The sequence below is a fragment of the Oryctolagus cuniculus genome, chromosome 7 (assembly GCF_964237555.1).
Source record: "Oryctolagus cuniculus chromosome 7, mOryCun1.1, whole genome shotgun sequence".
Lineage (NCBI taxonomy): Eukaryota > Metazoa > Chordata > Mammalia > Lagomorpha > Leporidae > Oryctolagus > Oryctolagus cuniculus.
Window position 1 is genome coordinate 31879444 of NC_091438.1, and position 20272 is coordinate 31899715.

Consider the following 20272-nt stretch of genomic DNA (forward strand, 5'->3'; position numbering starts at 1 on the left):
GCTCTGATATGGGATGCCAGTGTCACAGATGGTGGCTCACCCAGCTTTGCCACAGAGCTGGCCCCAAAATCATTTTCAAAGTTGGGAGCTGAAGCTGAGGGCAGAGCAGGAAGGTACAGAGGTTTGGAGCTCTCTGTTCCACGCAGGCCGGCTCCCTCTAAGAACACCAGTGCCAGCTCTGGGGTCCTGTGTGCAGTCTTTTCTATACTCGGGTTAAGAAATCATGAGTGTTCGTTATCAAGCAGCATTTAGAAAAGTGCCCATTCCAGGGAAGGGGAAAAAGAAACAAGTGAGAAGCCAGGTAATTTCACACTTGGCATAGAGCTTGTTCTTCCTGTAGGAAGCTCAGTAGTGCTCTGGCCTTTGAGTGATGGGTGTCTTCACTGAGCCTTACGTTACCAGACAGGGCAGAGGCCTGCTGATGAGCACACACCCTTGTCTGTCACCTGCTGCTGTGAGCAGCCAGACACAAAGTTCCTGAAACACCTTTCCCTGTCCCTGTCGCTTGAAGTGACCGTGAGCTCCCAAATTTCACAAATCATCTTCTGAATGATGACCCTGCTTTGACCATCAATGTCTGTGTCCCATCTTGGACTCATGTCAAAGTGCCTTCTGGGAGGACAGGTCAGGATATGTATGCTCAGTCTCAGAGCTCAGCCTTGAAGGGTGCAGACGACAGATTGGGTCAGTGTTTCATGCCAGTGGATTGCAAAGGAAAACTATGTGGTTATTCCTGGGTACTGCCACTTCCTTGTTCTGTGGGCGTGGTCAGCTGTCGGGACTGCTTCTGCTGAACACAGTAAAAGCCCCCTGTTCATCAGTCTTTCCAGGACCCTGCGTTCTCTTCTGTCCATCAGTCTGTTAGCACGTTTTCACTCACATTCCTGCCCCTGTGTGGGTCTCCTTTGTGTGTTTTTGGGAATGCCCCCTCTGAGGCCACCCTGAACATGACTGAGGAAAAGAGTCCCGTATGCCACACTTCCCCCTACTTCCAAAACCAGTTTAAATCACCTAATTTTTCTTCCCGTTGTGTTTAAAGACACCCATGTCACTGCATCCCATGAACACGACTGATGATTCAAGGGTGTACTTGTTGGGTAATGTAACTTCACAAGGCCCACAGGTCAATAAATAAAACCAACATACCCTACTGTCTTTATTATCAAAGTTTATTGTTGTGGGGGGAGGGGGAGAGTCAGTTCCTAACTACCAGGGAGTACGACTAGGTCTCTGGATGTGCTATATTAATTCTAGGGTAACAGCTTTCTGCAAAATAGCTGTACTGGGGCTCTGTCAGGCAAACATCATTAAGTCAGTGGAAGAGTGAGCCCAGAAAGACCCTGACAGGAGAGCCATTACTCTAGGGAAGTTCCAGTGCTGTGCAGCCTGTAAGGCATCATCTCTCAGGCGACGAGGAGCCGCTGGTGGGATGAAATGGGAGTTGAGCCCATTCTCTACTCCTCGCAGGATGCTAACTATGGCTCCAATGCAAGGAACCAAAGTTAGGTCCTACAAAATGTGTTAAGCTCCCAAAGTGTTGCGGTATGATATAAAGGAAGGGTTAGGAACTAGGACAGTGGAGGAAAAATTAAGAATTACATGGAATGGAAACTTGTGGAGTGGAAAGTAGCTGGGTTTAGATGCCATTTGGAATGACCAAGGACACAGGACAGGCCAGGACAAGGAGGGAAACAATTCAGATACTTAAAGTTATTCAGATACTGGAAGTTAAGTGTCCCCCCCACCCGAGGGGGGGAAATTGGGTTTAAAAAGAAAGGTGAACAGGAAAATTAGTACCTGAGTAGAAATAGGTATTTCAAGATGCCAAGAGCAGTATAATACACAGTTAAGCTGTCTACCGGAAGGAAAAGTGGTTATGGTAGCTTGCTACATCGATTTGACACTGCAGTGACATTTCCAGCAATGGCTTTGTCTGCGAGGTTCTGTTGTATTTTGTAGCACGTAGAGCCTTGAAGGAATGTGTTTGTGACACTCAACTTACACGGGGATGCAAATGACTGTGGTGTGAAAACTGAGCGAAATTCCACCACTTCCTGTCTCCCGCTGGGCAGGAGATTAGAAATCTCAAAACAGCTATGGCTATCTATCAGCCCAAGCCCTCCCACCACCAGTGTGATAAAAAATATTAAAGCTAGCCCTAAAGCGCGTGTCAGTTGAGTCTCAGTGGGCCATGTACCATAGTAGACAGCAGGGGATTTACAGTGACGACTTCCGCGGGCAGCCTGAGAAACAAAAGCTGCGTTACAAGTGCCACCCTATCATTAAATATACTGACGGGGGGGAAAAATAGGTAGGGCCATTAAACGAGACCCTACAAAAGTCTAGCTGCCAAATGGATTGGGAAGATAAATAAAACAGCGTGGCTTATCTCAGCCTCGACCTTCCAGCCCACCTAGTGTGTCCACAAAGCCACCTGCCGGCACCATGCCAGGATGCCTTAGCGTCTCATCTTTTCCCCGAGGGGAAGCGGGCATGTGGCAGGTGCACTGCAGGGACACGCTGCGACCCGTGCGGATTGACCCGTGTGGGGCACAGGCTCTACTTGGGGAAGGGTTTTCAAAGGCAGAGTGAAACAGTCGTTGAGGTGCTCTCGCACTAGACTCGCGCCCACGCCAGGGCAGGAAGCAAGGGTCTCTTCGCTGGGAAAACACCTTTGCTCACTCGTATTTACACGTCTCTTCTGATGGGCACAGGACTCATCTCCACCACCAGACGCCAGGCAGAAGCAGCTTCTTCGCTAATTGGTTCTCCGCTGCAAGGACGGGTCCTCACCTTGGGATGCGGGGCGGGGTCGGGCTGTGTCCCCGCAGGGAGCGCACAGGCTGCTGCCGTCCGCCCTGGCTCTTCGAGCCCCGCTGCCTTGTCCTGCCGTTCTCGGGGCGCCCACACCTTCGGGAATAATCTTCTTGAGGATCGGCCTCCTCAGCTGTTCCAATCACAGTTCCATTGGCTGGAAAACAGAGAGCATGTAGGTGTGAATTAACCCTTGGATTTGTGGACACCTTGTAGCTTGTAACAGACAGTCATGTATCAGTCAGATTTCCTAACGGGTCAGAGGCCTGTGGGTCTTCTCCTAAGCGCCTGTCCATGGTGGGTGCCCAGGAGAACAAAGGCCCGTGACTGAGCAGACCCGAGTGCTTACGTTCACAGCTCCAGTGTGGAGTGTGGCGTAGCTTTTCTCCTTTTCCTCTTCTGCAAGTGTTTTTTTTTTTTTTTTAAATTGAGTTCCTGGCGTAGTAAAAATGGCATAGAAAATTTAAAATGCACAAGAATGTTTATCTAACAAGGAGAGGGGAGAATGCAAATCCACTCTGACTCAGCGCTCGCTCTCCAACGGAGGCAGTACAATGGCCAGCACAAAAGCGAGGCCAAATTCGTGAGTTTCTGAGAGGAACACCAGAACAGAAAGCAATTTCTGGGGCTGAGCCGCTGCTCGCTCCGGCTGTAACCGCAGGGATCTCAGAACCAAGTGACAAGCACAGCTCGATTTGGGGCAAGGAGGCAGACCCGAGTCACTTCAACACGCAGACGCGTTTATGCAAGCACGGCGGGAAGTGGGGTGAAGGCTGGCTGCTGTGAGCGTCTCTTGGAGAAAACACGAGCTCAGAGGTGGAAACGCCTCACTGTACGTGTCAGCGTCCTCTGTAAAAGGGAGGGGCTCCTCCTCCATGCAAAACTGCAGGAACAAAGTAGTTGTCAGGGGCAGGAGCCGGCGACCGGAGGTGTTCGGCTGCTCCTTCTGTCAAGGGGCTCCAAGGTCATGGACATGGAATGAGAAGACTGTGTTCCCCCATAAGCTTTGTGAAGCCCCCAAGTGTTCCTCCCCTGTGTGTGGCCACTCCGCTGCTCTTTCGAGGGCTGTGCCGTGCAAGGGACACTGGGGGCCGACTACACTTCTGCTGTCTCTATTAGGCCCCCATTCCCTGTTTCCTTTTTCAAAAAAGACGTTTCTATTTTCATCTACTTGAAAGGCAGAGCTGTGGCAGGGGCCGGGGCAGGGAGAAAGTGACTGATTATGGTTTATTTCCCAAATGCCCACAACAGGAGTCCAGAATTCCGTCTAAGTCTCCCATGGGTGGCAGGGACCCAAGTACACGGTCCCTCCTTGCAGGGTGCTCATTAGCAGGAAGCTGGATTGGTGAAGGAGCCAGGAGTTGAAACGGGCACTCCAGGCTGAGATGCAGGTGTCGCAGTGGCAGCTTAACCCACTGTACCACAGTGCCCCCCACTTCTGCCCTCTCCATCTCCCCTTCAAAGCTGCTCCTCTTCTGTACTTGGCCATGAAAATCCCAGGCCTGTCATCCCAAGCCCTCACACTTTACTCACTGTAGTCCTACATCTGCCTTTCTTGGTGCAAAGATTCAATTTAAAAATATCTTCCTTCAGGGGCCAGCACTGTGGTGTAGAGGGTAAAGCTGCCACCACCTGTAGTGCTGGCATCCTATATGGGCACTGGTTCGAGTCCCAACTGCTGCACTTCTGATCCAGCTCTCTGCTAACGTGCCTGGGAAAGCACTGGAAGTGCTTGGGCCCCTGCCACCCACATGGGAGACCCGGATGAAACTTCTGGCTCCTGGTGTCGGATTGGCCCAGCTCTAGCCATTGCAGCCATTTAGGGAGTAAACCTGTGTACAGAACTCTGTCTCGCTCTCTTTTTCAAATAAATCTGTTTCTTAAAAACAAAAACAAAAACAAAAAAAACTCCCTTGAGACATCTGCTGACTACAAGTGACTATAACTGCCCACTGCATGTGGAGGAAGTTTTGAGAGACCAAGATGTTTTGTTGAAACAAACAAACCACCTCTCAGATCCCCAGGGAGAGGCAAGCAAACGCTGTATTATTTCCCTGGTGGACGCAGTGTGGACCACCTGGACTGAGACCAGAGGCACTAGTACTGCTCCGTGTCACTGTCCTTCAGGCCAGAGAGAGGGCACACCTGCCCCCAGTGCAGCAGGTACACGTGGCACACAGCAGCCCTGAGTGACCAGCACGGAGCAGAAAGGAAAAGGCAGAGCTGGCTTTTCACATCACGCTCCGTGTGACCTGAGCAATGTCAGACTTAGGCTCCTTCAAGCCCAGGGCAGCCCGCAGATGAAGGGTTCTGGCCACTCACTCTTTGTTCACTGTCCCTATTGTGCAAGTGCTCCTGGTCCAGGCCACAGAGAACAATGAGGCCAGATACACAGGGCGCACGCCAGGACGTCAACAGTGTCCGTCAGGCAGTGCCGGTGGCCTGTCATCTGCACTTGCGGGCATTGCAGAACAGGGACCAGCGGCGCACGCACACGCATCAGCGTAGGTGCTGGGTGCGTACCCCTCACCAATTACCTGAGCTGCTTCTCCCTTCAGTGGCCCACGGTCACGTGTTCTGGGTCACACTCTCTGGGCGCTTCGCCGCCACCGGGCGGCTCACTCTCAATTTCCCACAGCACGTCGTCTTCCTCCTCCAGGTTGCTGGAGATGTGGCACTTCTTGAAGCCCTGGACGATGGCTTCGCTCGAGATGCTGTTCCAGGCCACCATGACCCACTCGAGGAAGAGGCCCAGGGGCGGCTTCTTGGCGTTGCCAGTGGGGCTGAGGGCCAGGTTCCCGGCCAGCAGCCAGTTGGAGTACTGGGCCCGCACGCTGTCGTTGAGTGGCTTGTAGACCACCACGTCCAGCACCTGCAGCTGCGAGGTCAGCCCGCCGGGGATGATGACCATGTCCGTGTTCAGGCTCTCCATGGAGCTCTTCACCGAGTCGGTGGCGTGGCCCCGGAAGCCGTTCAGGATGAGCATGCCGCGCTGCTTGGGCGCGCCGGCGCCCGTCCGCCGCCTCCACACCACGTCCAGCCAGTCCTGCATCAAGTCCTCGGTCATCCACCCGTAGCGGTGGCAGCGGATCTCCATGCCGCTGGGGAACTTGCCGGGGGGGATGTAGGTGCCCCTGAGGATGATGTAGGGGGGCAGCTTCCTGCCGTCGGCCAGCACCCCGAGCATCGCCGTGATCTTGAGCTTCTCCCGCCCCGGCGTCTTCACCAGCACGGGCTTCTCGCCCTGGTTGTCCACGGTCACCCGCGACGGCACCTCTAGGCAGATGGGCGTCTCGTCGGCGTTGCCCATCTGGGCCACCTCGTAGTCATGCGTCCTGCGCAGGGCCAGCACGCTGCGCTGGTAGGTGACCAGCTTCTCGGTCAGGTCCTCGGGCAGGTGCTGGGGCACGGGCACCTTGTGCCTCAGCGACAGGTCGTACCTCCGCATCATCCGGCGACACCAGCCCAAGCTCGCCTTGAAGCCCTTCTCGGGAATGTTCATCTCCTGGGCGATCTCCAGCGCTTTCAGCTGCATCGCCTCCCTGGTGATGGGGTCCCCTTTGGCCTGCATGTACCGCACATACTCGGCCACGCGCTGGTCCACCAGGGCAAACCTGCCGTTCTTGGGGCCCCGGAAGGCGCGCCGCATGGCGTGGGCGTTCTGTAGCTGCGGCTTCACCTTGCGCCAGTCCCGCACGTTCTTTTCCAGCACCCCGAACTGCTTGGCGGCCTGGCAGTTGTTGGTGCTCTCGGCGTACTCCACCACCATCAACTTGAAGCCCGCGTCGTAGCTGCGCCGCACGCCGCGGCCAAACTTCCCGGCTATGTCGTCGGCCGAGAGGTCGTAGCCCGGGAAGCCCATGGCCACGTAGAAGGGGTAGCCCTCGCTCCACTCCGGCAGCTCTGCCAGGTCCCGAGGCAGCCGGAGGCCCAGGCCATCCAGGGGCTGGGGCTGGGGAAGCTGGGGGGTAGAATTCGTGGGGCCCGCCCAATCCGGAGGCTTAACGTCAGAGTCTTCGTTCTCTGCGGAGGGACACAAAACAAGGCCGGTGAGCACGGTGAGGCTGCCCCGGGCCAGCCGGCTCAGGACGCTGCATCTGAGGTTCACCCAAACAGAGGTGGCGCCGTCTGAGGCCTTTCCCGAGAGTCTCCCAGTGCTTTCACACACAGACCTCCGTGGTGAGGGGAGGGAGGCCACGCAGGCTAGCGGCTGACAGAGCCGGGTACTGAGCACTGGCCCTGAGAGGCCGGGGGCCAGTGCGACCTTACAGGGCTCTGTGTGCATCACGGCTGGATCCCAGTCCTCAAACAAGAGAACCTGCTGCAAACAGGACACACAGCCAAGTGCAGTTTTTAAGGCACATAAGTGGTCCTCGCACACCGGGTTTCACCGGATGCCTCTATTTAGAAGGCAGTCACGGAAGCGGAATACAGCTCGGGCAAATGACCCTATCTATCTCAAACTAAGCCGCCACCAGCTCACCATGCGCCATGGCATGCCACTCAGAAAGGCAGGAGTGCCGCTTGGTGAATGAGGGCACGGTAGCAATTTTAAGAGGCGTTTCGATTTCGGAGTTGTTCAATGTGGTGGTGGGGAAGCAAGTCTTAGGATCAGTGACCTACGGCCTTTTAAACTCTTACCCGTAGAGAAAAAGGCAAATGAAACTGTTGTGACCTGGGAGTTTCGCTGCATTTAATCAACTGCTCCTCTCCTGTTTTCTTGGTAAGCGGACATTTTTGCCTAGAAGTGTACTGCAGTGTTCACTGCTTTTTCTACCCAGTGTGCCATGGGCAGAAGCCAGGGTAAATAACTTTGGGAGCACGCGTCCTCCCAGCGTTCCCTGGTTTGTGTAGGCACAGGGCATGCTCCTTTAGTGGCCAGGATGTAACTGGACCAGGGGCTGCACGAGCCCACTCTGCTTCCTCTGCATACCAGGTCGCACACGCGCGCTCAGAGAGGTCAACGATGCTGCCTGAGGCCACACAGCTAGCCCTGGAAAGAGGGAGAGCTGTCAGCCCCCAACCCCACTCTTCACTGCCCTACACAATGCACAGAGAAACCGACGAGCCAGCTTCTTGGTGCTCCCGCCTGGATGGGTGCGGAATGCGTGGACTTGCGGTACCTGCAAAGGTTCCTCCTTGGAGCGGCCACTCATCCGAAGTCTGAGACTCCTCCTCCCTTTCCAACCGTGCGATCATGTCTGGCTTAGGGAATGGGAATTCTGTCCAGAGACAAAACCGACAACAGCTGTGTGTTACTGTCCCGCAGCTCCAGCGTAAGTACTTAGTAACACACATGCACCAATTCTGGCCCATGGCCCTCCACCTTGTGAAAGGCAGGGGGCAGCAAGCCCGGGGATGTTTCCAGATAACAGGTCCGTCCAGGGGAGGGTCTGTGTTCTCCGACAGGGAGGGTAGATGCTAGCCTGCACTTAGCAGGCACGTCGGAGGGACGCAGCCGCTGATCCAGTGAACGTTTTGGTCCCCGTATGAGCAAATCGGGAAGTCCCTCCAAGTGGCCACACTGTGATAAGACAGGCGGCATCAGCGCTGGCAGGGGAGCGAGTGTTCTTTGGTGGTGGGGCAGGTATTATGCCCCGACGCTCTGGGCCATGATAATGTGTGGCCTGCCTTCTCCCCCCAAAGAGGATGGCAGCCCAGGCCTGGGCTCAAGGGGAGGCTTCCCGAGTTATGTGAATGTCTGTGTTGAAGGCGGGTGGGTCTGGGAGGTGGCATGGTGGCAGTGTGGGAGGACACAATATTTACATCCTGCCCTAATCAAAACAGGAAACTACATGGGCACCAGCACGCAGAGGACGGAGGCCCAGTCCGGGAGACAGGAACGCTGGATGCACGGACATGACCCTCCCTCGGCTCAGGGCTTGCAGGAGACGAACACAAAGCTTTACCCAGCGACAGCACAGTCTCATAGTTCATCCTCATGACTTCCCGGTACAGGGCCTTTTGTGGCTCGGTCAGAACGTCCCACTCCTCGTCAGAAAAGTATATGGCCACCTCATCAAACAGGGCTGGGACCTGGAACAGCAAACGGGCCCGTCTCAGCAACCAGCAGGCACACGCAGGCAGGGACCACCACAGCTGGGACCCGGGTCGGGGTGAGGATGGCGGCAGGCAGCTGTTCACAGGCTACTGGTGACACGATGTGCCCCTGCCGCTGGCGCTGTTCACACAAAGCGCCCAAATGCCCACCACCAGGCTGGCAGACACAGAACACCTACCGCATCCTCACTTTCTGCAGTGACAGCTGCTCACGGTTCACCTCTGACACCAGTGACAGAAGCCATCCCCACCCAGAGGAAAGTGTCCCACCAACATGCCGGCCCGGAAGGACCTCCAGCCCAGGGGTGGGGTGTGCTGTAAATCCAAACAGGATTACTGCTCCCCGGAGGCCGCACTGGGTCCCAGGGCAACTCATCCTACCTGGTGTTGGACTGGGGACCCAAAGCTGCCCAGACAGGAGGGGCCTGCTCGCATCCCCTGCTGCCCCTTCCCTGGCCCTGCAGCGGCCAGTGGGGCAGGAGCTGAAGGCAGCCAAGCCACCCAAACCAACCCCTCTTTGTTTTCTAAATGACTGTGCTTCCCACGGAATGCGTTTTTTCTTCCCGTCATTAAAACCCATTCTTGGAATCCCACTGCAGTCGGTGGTGAGAACTCCCTGGGACACTTTGGTCACTGTGGACTCTCGGCCTTCCAGGCTGTTCTGCAAGGCCCTGTCTCGGCCTGGCCTCAGCTAAGAATACTGACGTCCTCGGGTGTCGGCCGTCTGTCGGGCAGTCATGCTGGCCTTCCCTCTCAGGACACTCTGCACGCGGGAGGCACTTCCAAGGAAAGCCCTTGGACCCGTGTCCCTGACTGCCCTCCTGCTGCCTGTGGAGAGGCAGAGAAAACCCCACTGAATCAAGGAGATGGGCTCACATAAGCCTCATTTGCTGGCTAGCGTTACACAGCCAATGGCAGGTGGAGATCTGGACCTGTCCAGGCTCCAGCTACACAGAGCAAAGCTGCCACCCCCGGGGACTGAATCTCCACTGCCCTTAGCCGGCCCCTTCATGCTCCAGCCACACTCAGCTGCCCGCTCCTCCTTGCACTAACCACTCCCTGATACCCCCACATCTCTGCCCACGGTCTCCCTGGACTTGGTGGACAGCCACCCAGATGCCCTGCTCTGTAGGAAGCCCACTCACTGCAGGCTATGAGCAGCCCTGGGCGGCCGGCACACCTGGCTCGGGGCTGCAGCTGCACCTGGGACACTCAGAGTTCTGCTGGTTTACCTGTGTGCTCCTGCTGCTGCCGTATCCGCTTGCCCCGAGCACGACCTGTGCTTACTCCACATGCCTTCCCTGTGCCTGGGCTACTGCCTGTAGCCAGTCGGCACTTACAAATAAATGGCTTTCTGGGTAAACAGTCTAGGCAAATCATCTCTGGATTTTCCTTCTCTGGTTCCGCTCAGGAGAGTTTCAAGGCAGCACTCAATTTTACCTGTCACTGAACCGAGCCGCCTCCTCCTGGGAGCCGGCCTGGAGAGCCCCGCAGTATGAAACACCAGGCGGTCAACAGGAGTGGTGGCGAGGCTTTCCCAACTTCCCCCTCCACCTGCACGGCCAGCCAGCCTGGGGATCTGCCACCCACTCCCTTCACACCTCCTAGAGGCTTCCAAGAACCCGCCTGGGCCTTTTCTCTCCCCTGCCAAGTCCCAGATCTAGGCCATACCTATTTATAGCCCCCTTTCCTTTCCTCGGTAACACGCGACACAGGACGGGCAGCCCTGTTCTTAGGCCTGAAGCTGTGCCCAGAGGGCGGCGGGCAGGTGGGTAATTCCCACACCCACACTCTGCTCCAGGAGAGGAGCGGTCAGCTGCTTCCCAGCTCTCCTCCTCGTGCAGTAACCCTCCAGCCAGGCCCCTGGCCCCAAAGCAGCCTTTTATCTGGCCAAACACAGCAGAAGGTAAACACGTCCAGCCCTGGGCCAAACCGAGAAGCCAGACAGTCTGCATCCAACCTCCAGGCACACTGCTGACCTGGCAGTCAGGGGCCCTCCCGGCCTGCCCTCTGCCCCCACCCTCCCAGGAGATCAAGGATTCATCTGATAAGGCTTGTGTGCACTGCCTTGCTGTGTCTGCTAGGCTGGCATTCCAGCGCTGAGCTCCAGGGGAACCTGGTGTGAAGTGTTCACACACAGAAGCCCCCTCCCCCCCAGGGCGGGGAGCCCCAGGCCACGGCTCTGAGGCAGTGAGCCTGCAGGCCTGCACTGAGGAGCACCTGCTGTGGGCCAGGCACTCTCCCTGGTGTAATTACATTATCTCACTGAATACTTTAAGTAAGCCAGGGATCTGGGGATTTCTACCCACGGTGATGGGAGGGAAACAGTGGGTCAGTAACTCGTGCATGGTCACAGAGCTAGAAAATCTGATTCCATAGCCTGTGCTGTCTCAGCAGTCCATGGCAGCCTCAGCAAGGTGGCATGGAAAGACAGGCTAAGGACTTCTCAGTGCCAACAAGCGGAGCACTTACACTTCTGGCGCAGCCTACCACGCTCTCCTGGCTGGCCCTGGTCCCTGGCTGGCCTACTTCTCCCGGTGCTCTCCTCCCACTCTCCACCCTGCACTTCAGGGCCCAGCTGCAGAAGTTCTAACTCTCCATATTCGCTGGGCTCTCTGGGGCCTCTGCATGCGCTGTCCACCTGCCCGCAGTGCAAACCTCCTGCCTTCCCCTGGCTGAGCTGGCTCATGTCAAAGTGCAAAGCATTTTTTTTCCTTTTTCCTATTTGAAATTATAATTCTATTCCAAGTCTGCAGAATGTTATCCTAATATATACTACAGTGCTTAGGATGGTGGAACAGCTTGTGTCGACCACTCTAACATCATTCTCTGCAGCCAGAACATCTATTTAAAAGACAGACTCAATTCCTCCCTTTCCCTAACTGAGTGCTGCCGAGTTCAGCATTGTGGACATTCTGGGCCAGACGGCTCTTTGTGGCATGTGTGGTGGACAGCAGCCCTGTGTACTGGCACTGCAGTTACTCAGTGGTGCCCCTGGCCCATACACATCCAATGCCGGCAGGATCTCCCCTCCAATCCCCGCCTCCAGTTGGGAGAACCAAAAGTGCCTACAAACTCTGCCAAAGGGGCAGGGTAGGGGAAGTGGCCCAAGACCAGGCCTGGTCCGAGTTCCCCAGCCTGAGTGAAGCCTCTGGCGTCTCGGTTGCTGGCGCATCCCTAGCATCGTCAGGAGCTGGCCCTACCGCGGCATGCTCACAAGATGGGAAACTTCACAAGAGGAGGGCTCCTGTCTTCAAACCCAGCACTGTGCTCACTAACCAGGGATGGGGGCGGGACGCCTGGAGGCCACCAGTGCCCAAGCCCCAGCGCCACCACGCCACCAGCTTCCCTCCCCCAGCTCCTCTGCTTGCTTCCTTCTTTCCCAGCACAAGCATAGCCTTCCCCTGGCTCTCTCTCATCGCCCCAGCACACTCACAGATCCACTCCTACTGCACCTGTGCCCCACGGCTCACCACTCCCTGTGGATGTTCTGGGCTGGCCACCCGAACCTCAGCGCTTTGAAGCCTTACACTGGACTGCATGGGACTAAATGCTGGGGAGGAGATCAGGGTGAGCAAAGAACACGGACCAGACAGACATGGCTGGACTGGACTGGATCTACACTGCTTCGAAAGGCAAAGCTCAGGGAGCCGGGGCACAAAGCAAACCTTTAGGCACCCCAGTTCCCTTACAGGAGAAAGACTGGACAACTGGGGAATGCCATGGCTGTACCATTAGGGACCTCTGGTTGGAAAAAAGGGAGACTCCGCAGACACACAATGGAAAACTAAGCAGAGGAAGGAATGTTAATTTGTTGCTTACTTACAATGTTTACAAGTCATGGCAGTCACCAGGAAGTTCAGGAACTACTGTGAATAACCAAGTATACACTAACTCTCTGTTGCACTGACTTTTGCCTAAGTTCACTCTGCCATCAGCACACCATTCCACTTGCAAATGCTAAACCGCGTCTGTCCTCCTTGCTGCTGACCATTTCAACCCAGGCCTGCTGGACCTGCAGCTCTCCCGGGGGAGCTACTGTAAGAGGTACTTACACAGGACCTCATGTCACCCCGGTGAGCCAGGTCTTCCTTAAAATGATCCCCTTGAACCAGCCAGTAAGTCAGCATGCGTGAATTTGGTGCCTGCAGTGTGCCTGGCATGCAGCAGGTGCAGGGGGAAATGGGTGGAGGCACAAGGTCCACACTTCCAGCAACAGGTGCTTCTCCATGCCCTAAGCAGGAGACTGAAAGCGAGCCCAGCTCCCAGGCCTGCTTCTCAAGGCGGGACGTGGACTCCACACCTTCTACTTACCCATCCGCCCTCCGAGCAGATTCGGACTTTCTGCATATCTGTGGGGTGATCCTCCAGCTGCCGGCTCTCAATCTCTTCTTCCTCTTGCTCTTCCTTCAGGGTTACATGGAAAGGGAAGGCCGTGGACTCCATCTCTGCAGACAAAAAACGGGTTGTGGGTATGAACTCTCCCCCTCACGGGGGACGGTGCCCAGGAGGGCTCGGCTACGTACCAGCCCCGTCCAACCTCAGTACTACTGCAACCAGGATGCAGCCAGGCAAGTGAGGAGGGCTGGGGTGACACATTTCATTATGATAAGAGGAACGGGAGGTAGATGACCCATCTGACTACCTCCAAATATCACAAGAGCTGTCTGGGGAAGAAAGCCCAGGCCGGATGGTGGAGACCAGAGAACTGAAGAGCAGAACCAAGGCCAGTGTGTAAAACTTCCAAGGAAGAGGTTTCCAAGGGTGCAGGGAAAGGCATGTCTTTCTCAGCCCAGAACCATGGGCAGGAGAGGGGTGTGGACTTCCTGTCAAAGCAGGTGTCTGAAAACAACAGGGGCACTTACTCCTTTGGGTTGGTACCATCAGCCTGGGGAGATTGGTTGGCCCTAGGATACCCCTCACCTGGATTTTCCAAAGAGCAAGGTCCTATCCACGAGCCTTTCAGAAAACAGAACCCTGCTGCCTTTCAAAGGGCTTTCCAAACCCGGGAGGCAGTCCTAGGCACGCTGCATACTCAAGAAAGTGCACACAGTTGTGGGGCGCCCACCCAGACCCGCAAGCGACTTGGGTTGCAGAATCGGCCGACCTAGGCCGGCCAGTACAAAGGGCCGCGCGCCTGTGCCCTCGGAGCGCCGGCGACACCCGGGTGCCCCTGGTGAGATTGCCTCTCGTGGGCTGCACCCCCCGAAATTCCAAAGAAATGGCCCCCACGAAGTGCAAAGTGGGTGTCTTGGAGACATCCAAGAGACACAGGCGCACGCGACAGGGACGGGTCCGGGGCGATGGGACAGGCGGCAGGGCCCCAGCACTGGGGGCCCGAACTTGACCGCAGCCCCCGCCAGCGGCTCGGGGGCAGGAGGTGGGAGGGGCTGCTGCCCCGGGAGAAGAAGGTGCCCACAGCGGCCGCCGCCGCCCGCCCACCGCGCCCCGCCCGCCGCCGCCGCGCCCCCGGGCGCGCTCGGATTTCTCCAGCCATCTTGTCCCATTTCCCTTTCTCCGCGGCCCCGCGCCGGGAGCGCTCCCGCCGGCCCCCGCCGTCCGGCCCGCCTCCCCGCCAGGCCCCTTCCCGGCCCCAGCGCACCTGCCGGGAGGCAAGAGCCGGCGCCGCCCGCCTGCCCCGGCGGGACCGCAACAAAGGCGGCGGCGGCGGCGGCGGCGGCGGCAGCTGCAGCCTCGGCGCCCCCGCCCCCGCCGCGGCCCAGCCGCCCGGGGCCCGGGGGAGGGGCCGCCCCGCCCCACCGCGCCGCCCGCGTGCACTCACCGCGGGGCCGAGCGGCCGGGGCGCGGGCCGGGCCGCCGGAGGGGACGCGAGGGCTGCGGCCCGGCTGTCACAGCGCCATCCTTTCCGCCTCTCCGGCTTCCCCGTGCGCGCGGCCCCGCAGGAGGGAGCGGGCAGGACACGTGGTGGGGACGAGGGAGGGCCCGGCCGGGAGCTGAGGGTGTTGGGAGGCGAGGGGAGGAGCGCGGCTGATGTCAGCAGGCCTCGGCGGTGGCGCCGCTTCCGCCGGCCGCGGTGGCCGTGCCCCCTGGCCTCTCCCCCCGGCGCGGCGCGGGCCGCCGTGAACGCGCCCGAGCGCGGCCCGGCAAGCGCGGAGTTGTCTTCGCGGCCAGAGTAGCGTGGGAGCGCACGGTCGGTGACCCTGGCGTCCGCCGGCGGTTTGCATGCGTGGGCTGGAAATTGCACGCCCAGAGGCGGGCCGTGCCTCCCGCGGGCAGGCCAGACCCGCAAGGTGTCCGAGGTTTGTTCTGTCCGGAGAAGGAACGCCGGGACTGCCCAAGCACGCGTTCCGTGCACCAAACCGGCGTGTCGAAGCAACGTCGCCGAAACGTTCGAAGGAGTTGCTGGCTGACAGCTCGGCGGGCAGTGCGACAAAAGTAACCCAAGGACCCCCGAAGAAGATTCTGGGCTTCGGTTTATGTTGAACTTTTGTTAAAAGACTATTGATAGTCTGGCACCGCGGCTCACTAGGCTCATCCTCCGCCTGCGGCGCCGGCACACCGGGTTCTAGTCCCGGTTGGGGCGCCGGATTCTGTCCCGGTTGCCCCCTTCCAGGCCAGCTCTCAGCTGTGGCCAGGGAGTGCAGTGGAGGATGGCCCAAGTCCTTGGGCCCTGCACCCCATGGGAGACCAGGAGGAAGCACCTGGCTCCTGGCTTCGGATCGGTGCGGTGCGCTGGCCGCAGCGCGCTGGCCGCAGTGGCCATTGGAGGGTGAACCAACGGAAAAAGGAAGACCTTTCTCTCTGTCTCTCTCTCTCACTGTCCACTCTGCCTGTCAAAAAAAAAAAAAAAAAAAAAAAAAAAAAGACTATTGATGGTAATTAAACCAGTCAAAAGGACTTTTTTTTAAGCCCCCAGGGGGAGAGAGACACAAAAAAGCAAATGGCTGGGGAGTTACAGCCAAGGTGTGGAATGAGGGGCTCAGAGCGTGGAAAATTACTAAGAGAAGGAGCCTTGCTGAACCGACTGAACAGGATTCTTGCTGCAGGCAGGCCGCGGTGATCAGATGTCAATGTCAAGGGTGATGGAGGAGATAGCTGATCAGATATCTAGGGTGAGGGCTTCTCTCTAAACCGACTTAGCAAGATTTTTGCCAGGACTGCGCCAGGCCGGTAGGGGGTAGGGGTGGGGCAGGGGACCCAGGAGAGGCCCTCACCTGGGAAGAGGGCTCTGTAGTCTGACTAAGGTTCAGTCACAGAACCTGTAGAAGGTTTCCGATTGACCCGAGTTCCTGCTGGGAAAGAGCTCTTTTTGTTTCTGTGTGTATTCTGTCCCCCCTCGGGTGGGAGAGGCCGCTATGGGACTGCGCTCTTCATGCATAAGGTGTAATGACAAACACATCTCTGAAGTGTGATAATGACAGCGGAAGACCAGAGAAGATCTAATCAATAGAGAAAAATCCTTCAGATACAGCACGGGGTGTGGGAGGTGGGCAGAGTTTTTGTCTGTTGCAACGAGCAGTTATTTAAGTGTGCAGAGGTAGTATTTTGAGAGCAGGAGTGACAGCTTAAATTGGTGGCATTCCCATCCTCACGTTTGTGGGGAAATGGCAGGTTCCAATGGGAAAGTGAGAAGGGCGTTGGGAAAGGGCACGGGGCCTTTGAGGAATCTCAGCTGCTTACAGGAAATGAATACAGGTTAGGAGATAACTAGGAGACCATCTGTTAGGGTTTAGTCTCCGAAACCCTACTGTGCTTGTCCCAGGGAAGAGGCTAACCAGTAGTGACCCACTTGAATTCTTTTCTTTTCTTTTCTTTTCTTTTCTTTTCTTTTCTTTTCTTTTCTTTTCTTTTCTTTTCTTTTCTTTTCTTTTCTTTTCTTTTCTTTTCTTTTCTCTTCTCTTCTCTTCTCTTCTCTTCTCTTCTTTTCTCTTTCTTTCTTTCTTTTTTTCTTTTTTTTTTTTTTTGACAAGCAGAGTTAGCGAGTGAGAGAGAGAGACAGAGAAAAAGGTCTTCCTTCTGTTGGTTCACCCCCCCAAATGGCCTCTAGGACCAGGTGCTTCCTCCTGGTCTCCCATGGGGTGCAGGGCCCAAGTACTTGGGCCATCCTCCACTGCCTTCCCTGGCCACAGCAAAAAGCTGGACTGGAAGAGGAGCAACCGGGACAGAATCTGGAGCCCCAACTGGGACTAGAACCCGGTGTGCCGGTGCCGCAGGTGCAGGATTAGCCAAGTGAGCAGAGGCGCCAGCCCCACTTGAATTCTTGAGTCTGAGCCCAGTTACCATCAAGGGACATAGGTTTTTTGACAGATGTTATCATTGCTAAACAAGACTTACTGTATGCACAAGAACCTCCTGAGTGGTCTTTGTGCGTCGTCAGCACTTCTCTCTGCTTGGGTTTCCTAGTCTGTAAAAGAGTTGAACTGGACATCATGGAAGCCTTTGCTCTGCTCTGTTGATTCGGGAGCTTCTGGCCTTTGCTAGGGTGAAGATGCATAGACAATCACTCTCCCTCAACTCTGGGCATCAGAATGAGATAGTTTCTCAAAAAAGTTTTTTTTTTTTTTAAAGATTTATTTATTTGAAAGAGTTACAGAGAGAGAGAGAGGAGGAGAGGCAGAGAGAGAGAGAGAGAGAGAGGTTGTCCATCTGCTGGTTCACTCCCCAACCGGCTGTAACAGCCAGAGCTGTGCCGATCTGAAGCCAGGAGCCAGGAGCTTCTTCCAGGTCTCCCCCTTGGGTGCAGGGGCCCAAGGACTTGGGCCATCTTGTACTGCTTTCCCAGGCCATAGCAGAGAGCTGGATTGGAAGTGGAGCAGCCAGGACTCAAACCGGCGCCCATATGGGATGCTGGCACTGCAGGCAGCAGCTTTATCCACTACGCCACAACGCCAGCTCCTCAAAAAAAGTTTTTGAAAGATGAAAGAGAGAATGAGATAGTTCGTAGAGCCAACCTGACCAACGTGAAGTCCAATAGCACTGAGAAGAGATCCTTGTTCTAAGCTGCTGAGTTCTGTGGTGCCTTGTCATGCAGCGTTTTTGTGGCTTTATGCAGCTCATTGAGATAGAGACAAGATGCACCTGGGATGTAGGGCTCCTAACACTGGCCCCTGGCGGGGAGGGTGTTCTGGGACAGGAGAAAGCAGAATTGTCCATTTCAAGGTAGGCAAGGAGATCCTAGGTGAGGGTGGGGGAGGAGAGGAGACCCAACAGGGGGAGCAGTGTCACTGCTGACTGCCCTCTTTAGGGCTTTGGCACTTCAGAGGGAGAGCAAGATATGCCTGGGAGACCTGGATGACCCTGCTCTGCACAGTTCTTGGGAGGGCTTAGAGGCTCCTGGAGAGAAGAGGTGTGGCCAGAACACCTCAGCCTGTTGAGCACTGAGTGGTAGCCTCGTGCTAGCTAACATGGTAGTCTTGTGCTAGCTAACGTGGCAAACACACCCTGCATGCATAAAGGCTCAGACAGAACAGGAATTTATTGTCCGCTCATGCAGCAGTCTGCAGTGGCTGTTCCCAGTCTGCACGTGACTCCTCCAGGCCGGGATGTAGAAACCTACGTTCCTTCATGCTCGTGGATTTGCCACAACCTCGTGCCTTGTGATTTTCTTCACCCAGCAGAGTGAGGAGGGAAGAGGAAATGGAGGAGGCACACTCTTTTCTTGGCGGGATGCATTTCTCTGCTGATAGTCCACAGGGTGAGATCAATTATGTGGGCAGGGGTGAATGGGAAGGGGCTGGAAGATGTGCACGCTGGGCGCCCTCCAGTGGTCACTCCGTACCCGAGAAGGGTTCCTTGGAATTTTGCCTTTGCCACAGAATGCTTTTTTTCTTTGAAAACTAAACATTTTGCTCCATTGTCTTCTTACTTGCAAGATTTCTGATTTTGTTTTTCATTTTTTAAGGATTGATTTATTTATTTGAAAGTCATTTATAGAGATGAGAGGAAGGGGACAGAGAGAGATTTTCCATCTGCTGGTTCACTCCCCAGATGGCTGCAACAGCCAAGACTGGGTCAGGCAGAAGCCAGGAGCCAGGAGCTTCTTCCAGATTTCCCATGGGGGTACAGGGGCCCAAGCACTTGGGTCACTCTCTGCTTTTTCCATTAGCAGGGAACTGGATCAGAAATGGAGCAGCCAGGACATGAACTAGCACTCATGTGGGATGCCAGCCTCTTAGGAAGTAGCTTTACTCACTGTGTTACAACACCGGCCCCTGGTGTGTAGTTTTTACCCTTATTCCACTATGGGTGAGATGTCCCCACCCCCCAACCTTTTAAAATACCTTCTTGGGGCCGTCGCCGCGGCTCACTAGGCTAATCCTCCGCCTTGCGGCGCTGGCACACGGGGTTCTAGTCCCGGTGGGGGCGCCGGATTCTGTCATGGTTGCCCCCCTTCCAAGCCAGCTCTCTGCTGTGGCCCGGGAGTGCAGTGGAGGATGGCCCAAGTACTTGGACCCTGCACCCCATGGGAGACCAGGATAAGTAACTGGCTCCTGCCTTCGGATCAGCGCGGTGCGCTGGCCGCAGCGCACCGGCCACAGCGGCCATTGGAGGGTGAACCAACGGAAAAAGGAAGACCTTTCTCTCTGTCTCTCTCTCTCACTGTCCACTCTGCCTGTCAAATATATATATATATAAATATATATATATATAAATATATATATCTTCTTGAGATATATATATATATATATCTTCTTGAGATATATCTTCTTGAGGCTGGCGCTGTGGCACAGCGGGTTAACACCCTGGCCTGAAGTGCTGGCATCCCATATGGGCGCCGATGAGCCCCATCTGCTCCACTTCCGATCCAGCTCTCTACTGTGGCCTGGGGAGGCAGTAGAAGTCCTTGTGCCCTTGCACCCACATGGGAGACCCAGAAGAAGCTCCTGGATCCTGGTTTTGGATCGGCACAGCTCAAGCTGTTGCGGCCAATTGGGGAGTGAACCATCGGGTGGAAGACCTCTCTCTCTCTCTGCTTCTCCTCTCTGTGTAACTCTTTCAAGTAAATAAATCTTTAAAAAATATATTTTCTCTTTGTCTGATTTTCTGTAGTTTGGATGTTGTGTTAGTCAGTGCTGTCCTGAGAGAAGGAACTATAAGGAGATATATGTATATATATATATATTTATATTTATATAAAGAGGAGAGATCTATTATGGAAATTAATTGGTTCATACCATAATGGGGGTAGGCTGCCCCTTGGTGTGCTGTCTGAAAGCACAAGGGAAGCAGGTGGTGTAGTTCAGGGTGTGTGTGTGTGTGCATGCATTCCCGTGGACTTGGGTAAATCCTGACACCCAGGAGCACTGACGTCCCCAGGTCAAGAAGAGAGAGCTTAATCTTCCTCTGCCTTTCTGCTCTCTTCAGGCCCTCAGTGGCCTGGATGATGGCCGTCCACGCGGGTGAGCATGGGCTCCAATCCTGATCTCTGCTATAAGCA

The 20272-nt window shown here is 55.8% G+C and overlaps 1 protein-coding gene and 1 long non-coding RNA gene across 3 annotated transcripts; one reads left to right on the forward strand and one right to left on the reverse strand.

Moving 5' to 3' along the window:
- Window positions 1-1151: 1151 nt before the first annotated feature.
- On the reverse strand, window positions 1152-15028 carry POGK (pogo transposable element derived with KRAB domain). 2 transcript variants are annotated; one of them, XM_008264143.4, is made up of 6 exons: window positions 14657-15028; window positions 13189-13322; window positions 8724-8850; window positions 7938-8036; window positions 5352-6837; window positions 1152-2971 (listed from the first exon to the last, which is right to left on the reverse strand). In XM_008264143.4, exons 2-5 carry the CDS (start codon window positions 13318-13320, stop codon window positions 5369-5371), a joined length of 1827 nt encoding a protein of 608 aa, XP_008262365.1. In that variant the 5' UTR covers window positions 13321-13322; window positions 14657-15028; the 3' UTR covers window positions 1152-2971; window positions 5352-5368. The 2 variants fall into 2 exon arrangements, with proteins under 2 accessions (XP_008262365.1, XP_051714378.1); XM_051858418.2 differs by lacking the exon at window positions 14657-15028 and adding an exon at window positions 14477-14620.
- Window positions 7712-9467, forward strand: LOC138850506 (uncharacterized). The gene is made up of 2 exons (XR_011390325.1): window positions 7712-8090; window positions 8602-9467. It is a non-coding gene; the product is annotated as an uncharacterized lncRNA (long non-coding RNA).
- Window positions 15029-20272: the final 5244 nt, after the last annotated feature.

What these genes read in the sequence shown, in the direction of transcription:
- POGK (XM_008264143.4), bottom strand. Translation starts at nt 13,320, where the DNA reads ATGGAGTCCACGGCCTTCCCTTTCCATGTAACCCTGAAGGAAGAGCAA. An exon ending in TCTGCTCGGAGGGCGGATGG is followed by an intron (nt 8,851 to 13,188) that starts GTAAGTAGAAGG and finishes TTGCTGTTCCAG; the next exon opens with GTCCCAGCCCTGTTTGATGA. An exon ending in TGAGACTGTGCTGTCGCTGG is followed by an intron (nt 8,037 to 8,723) that starts GTAAAGCTTTGT and finishes GTCTCTGGACAG; the next exon opens with AATTCCCATTCCCTAAGCCA.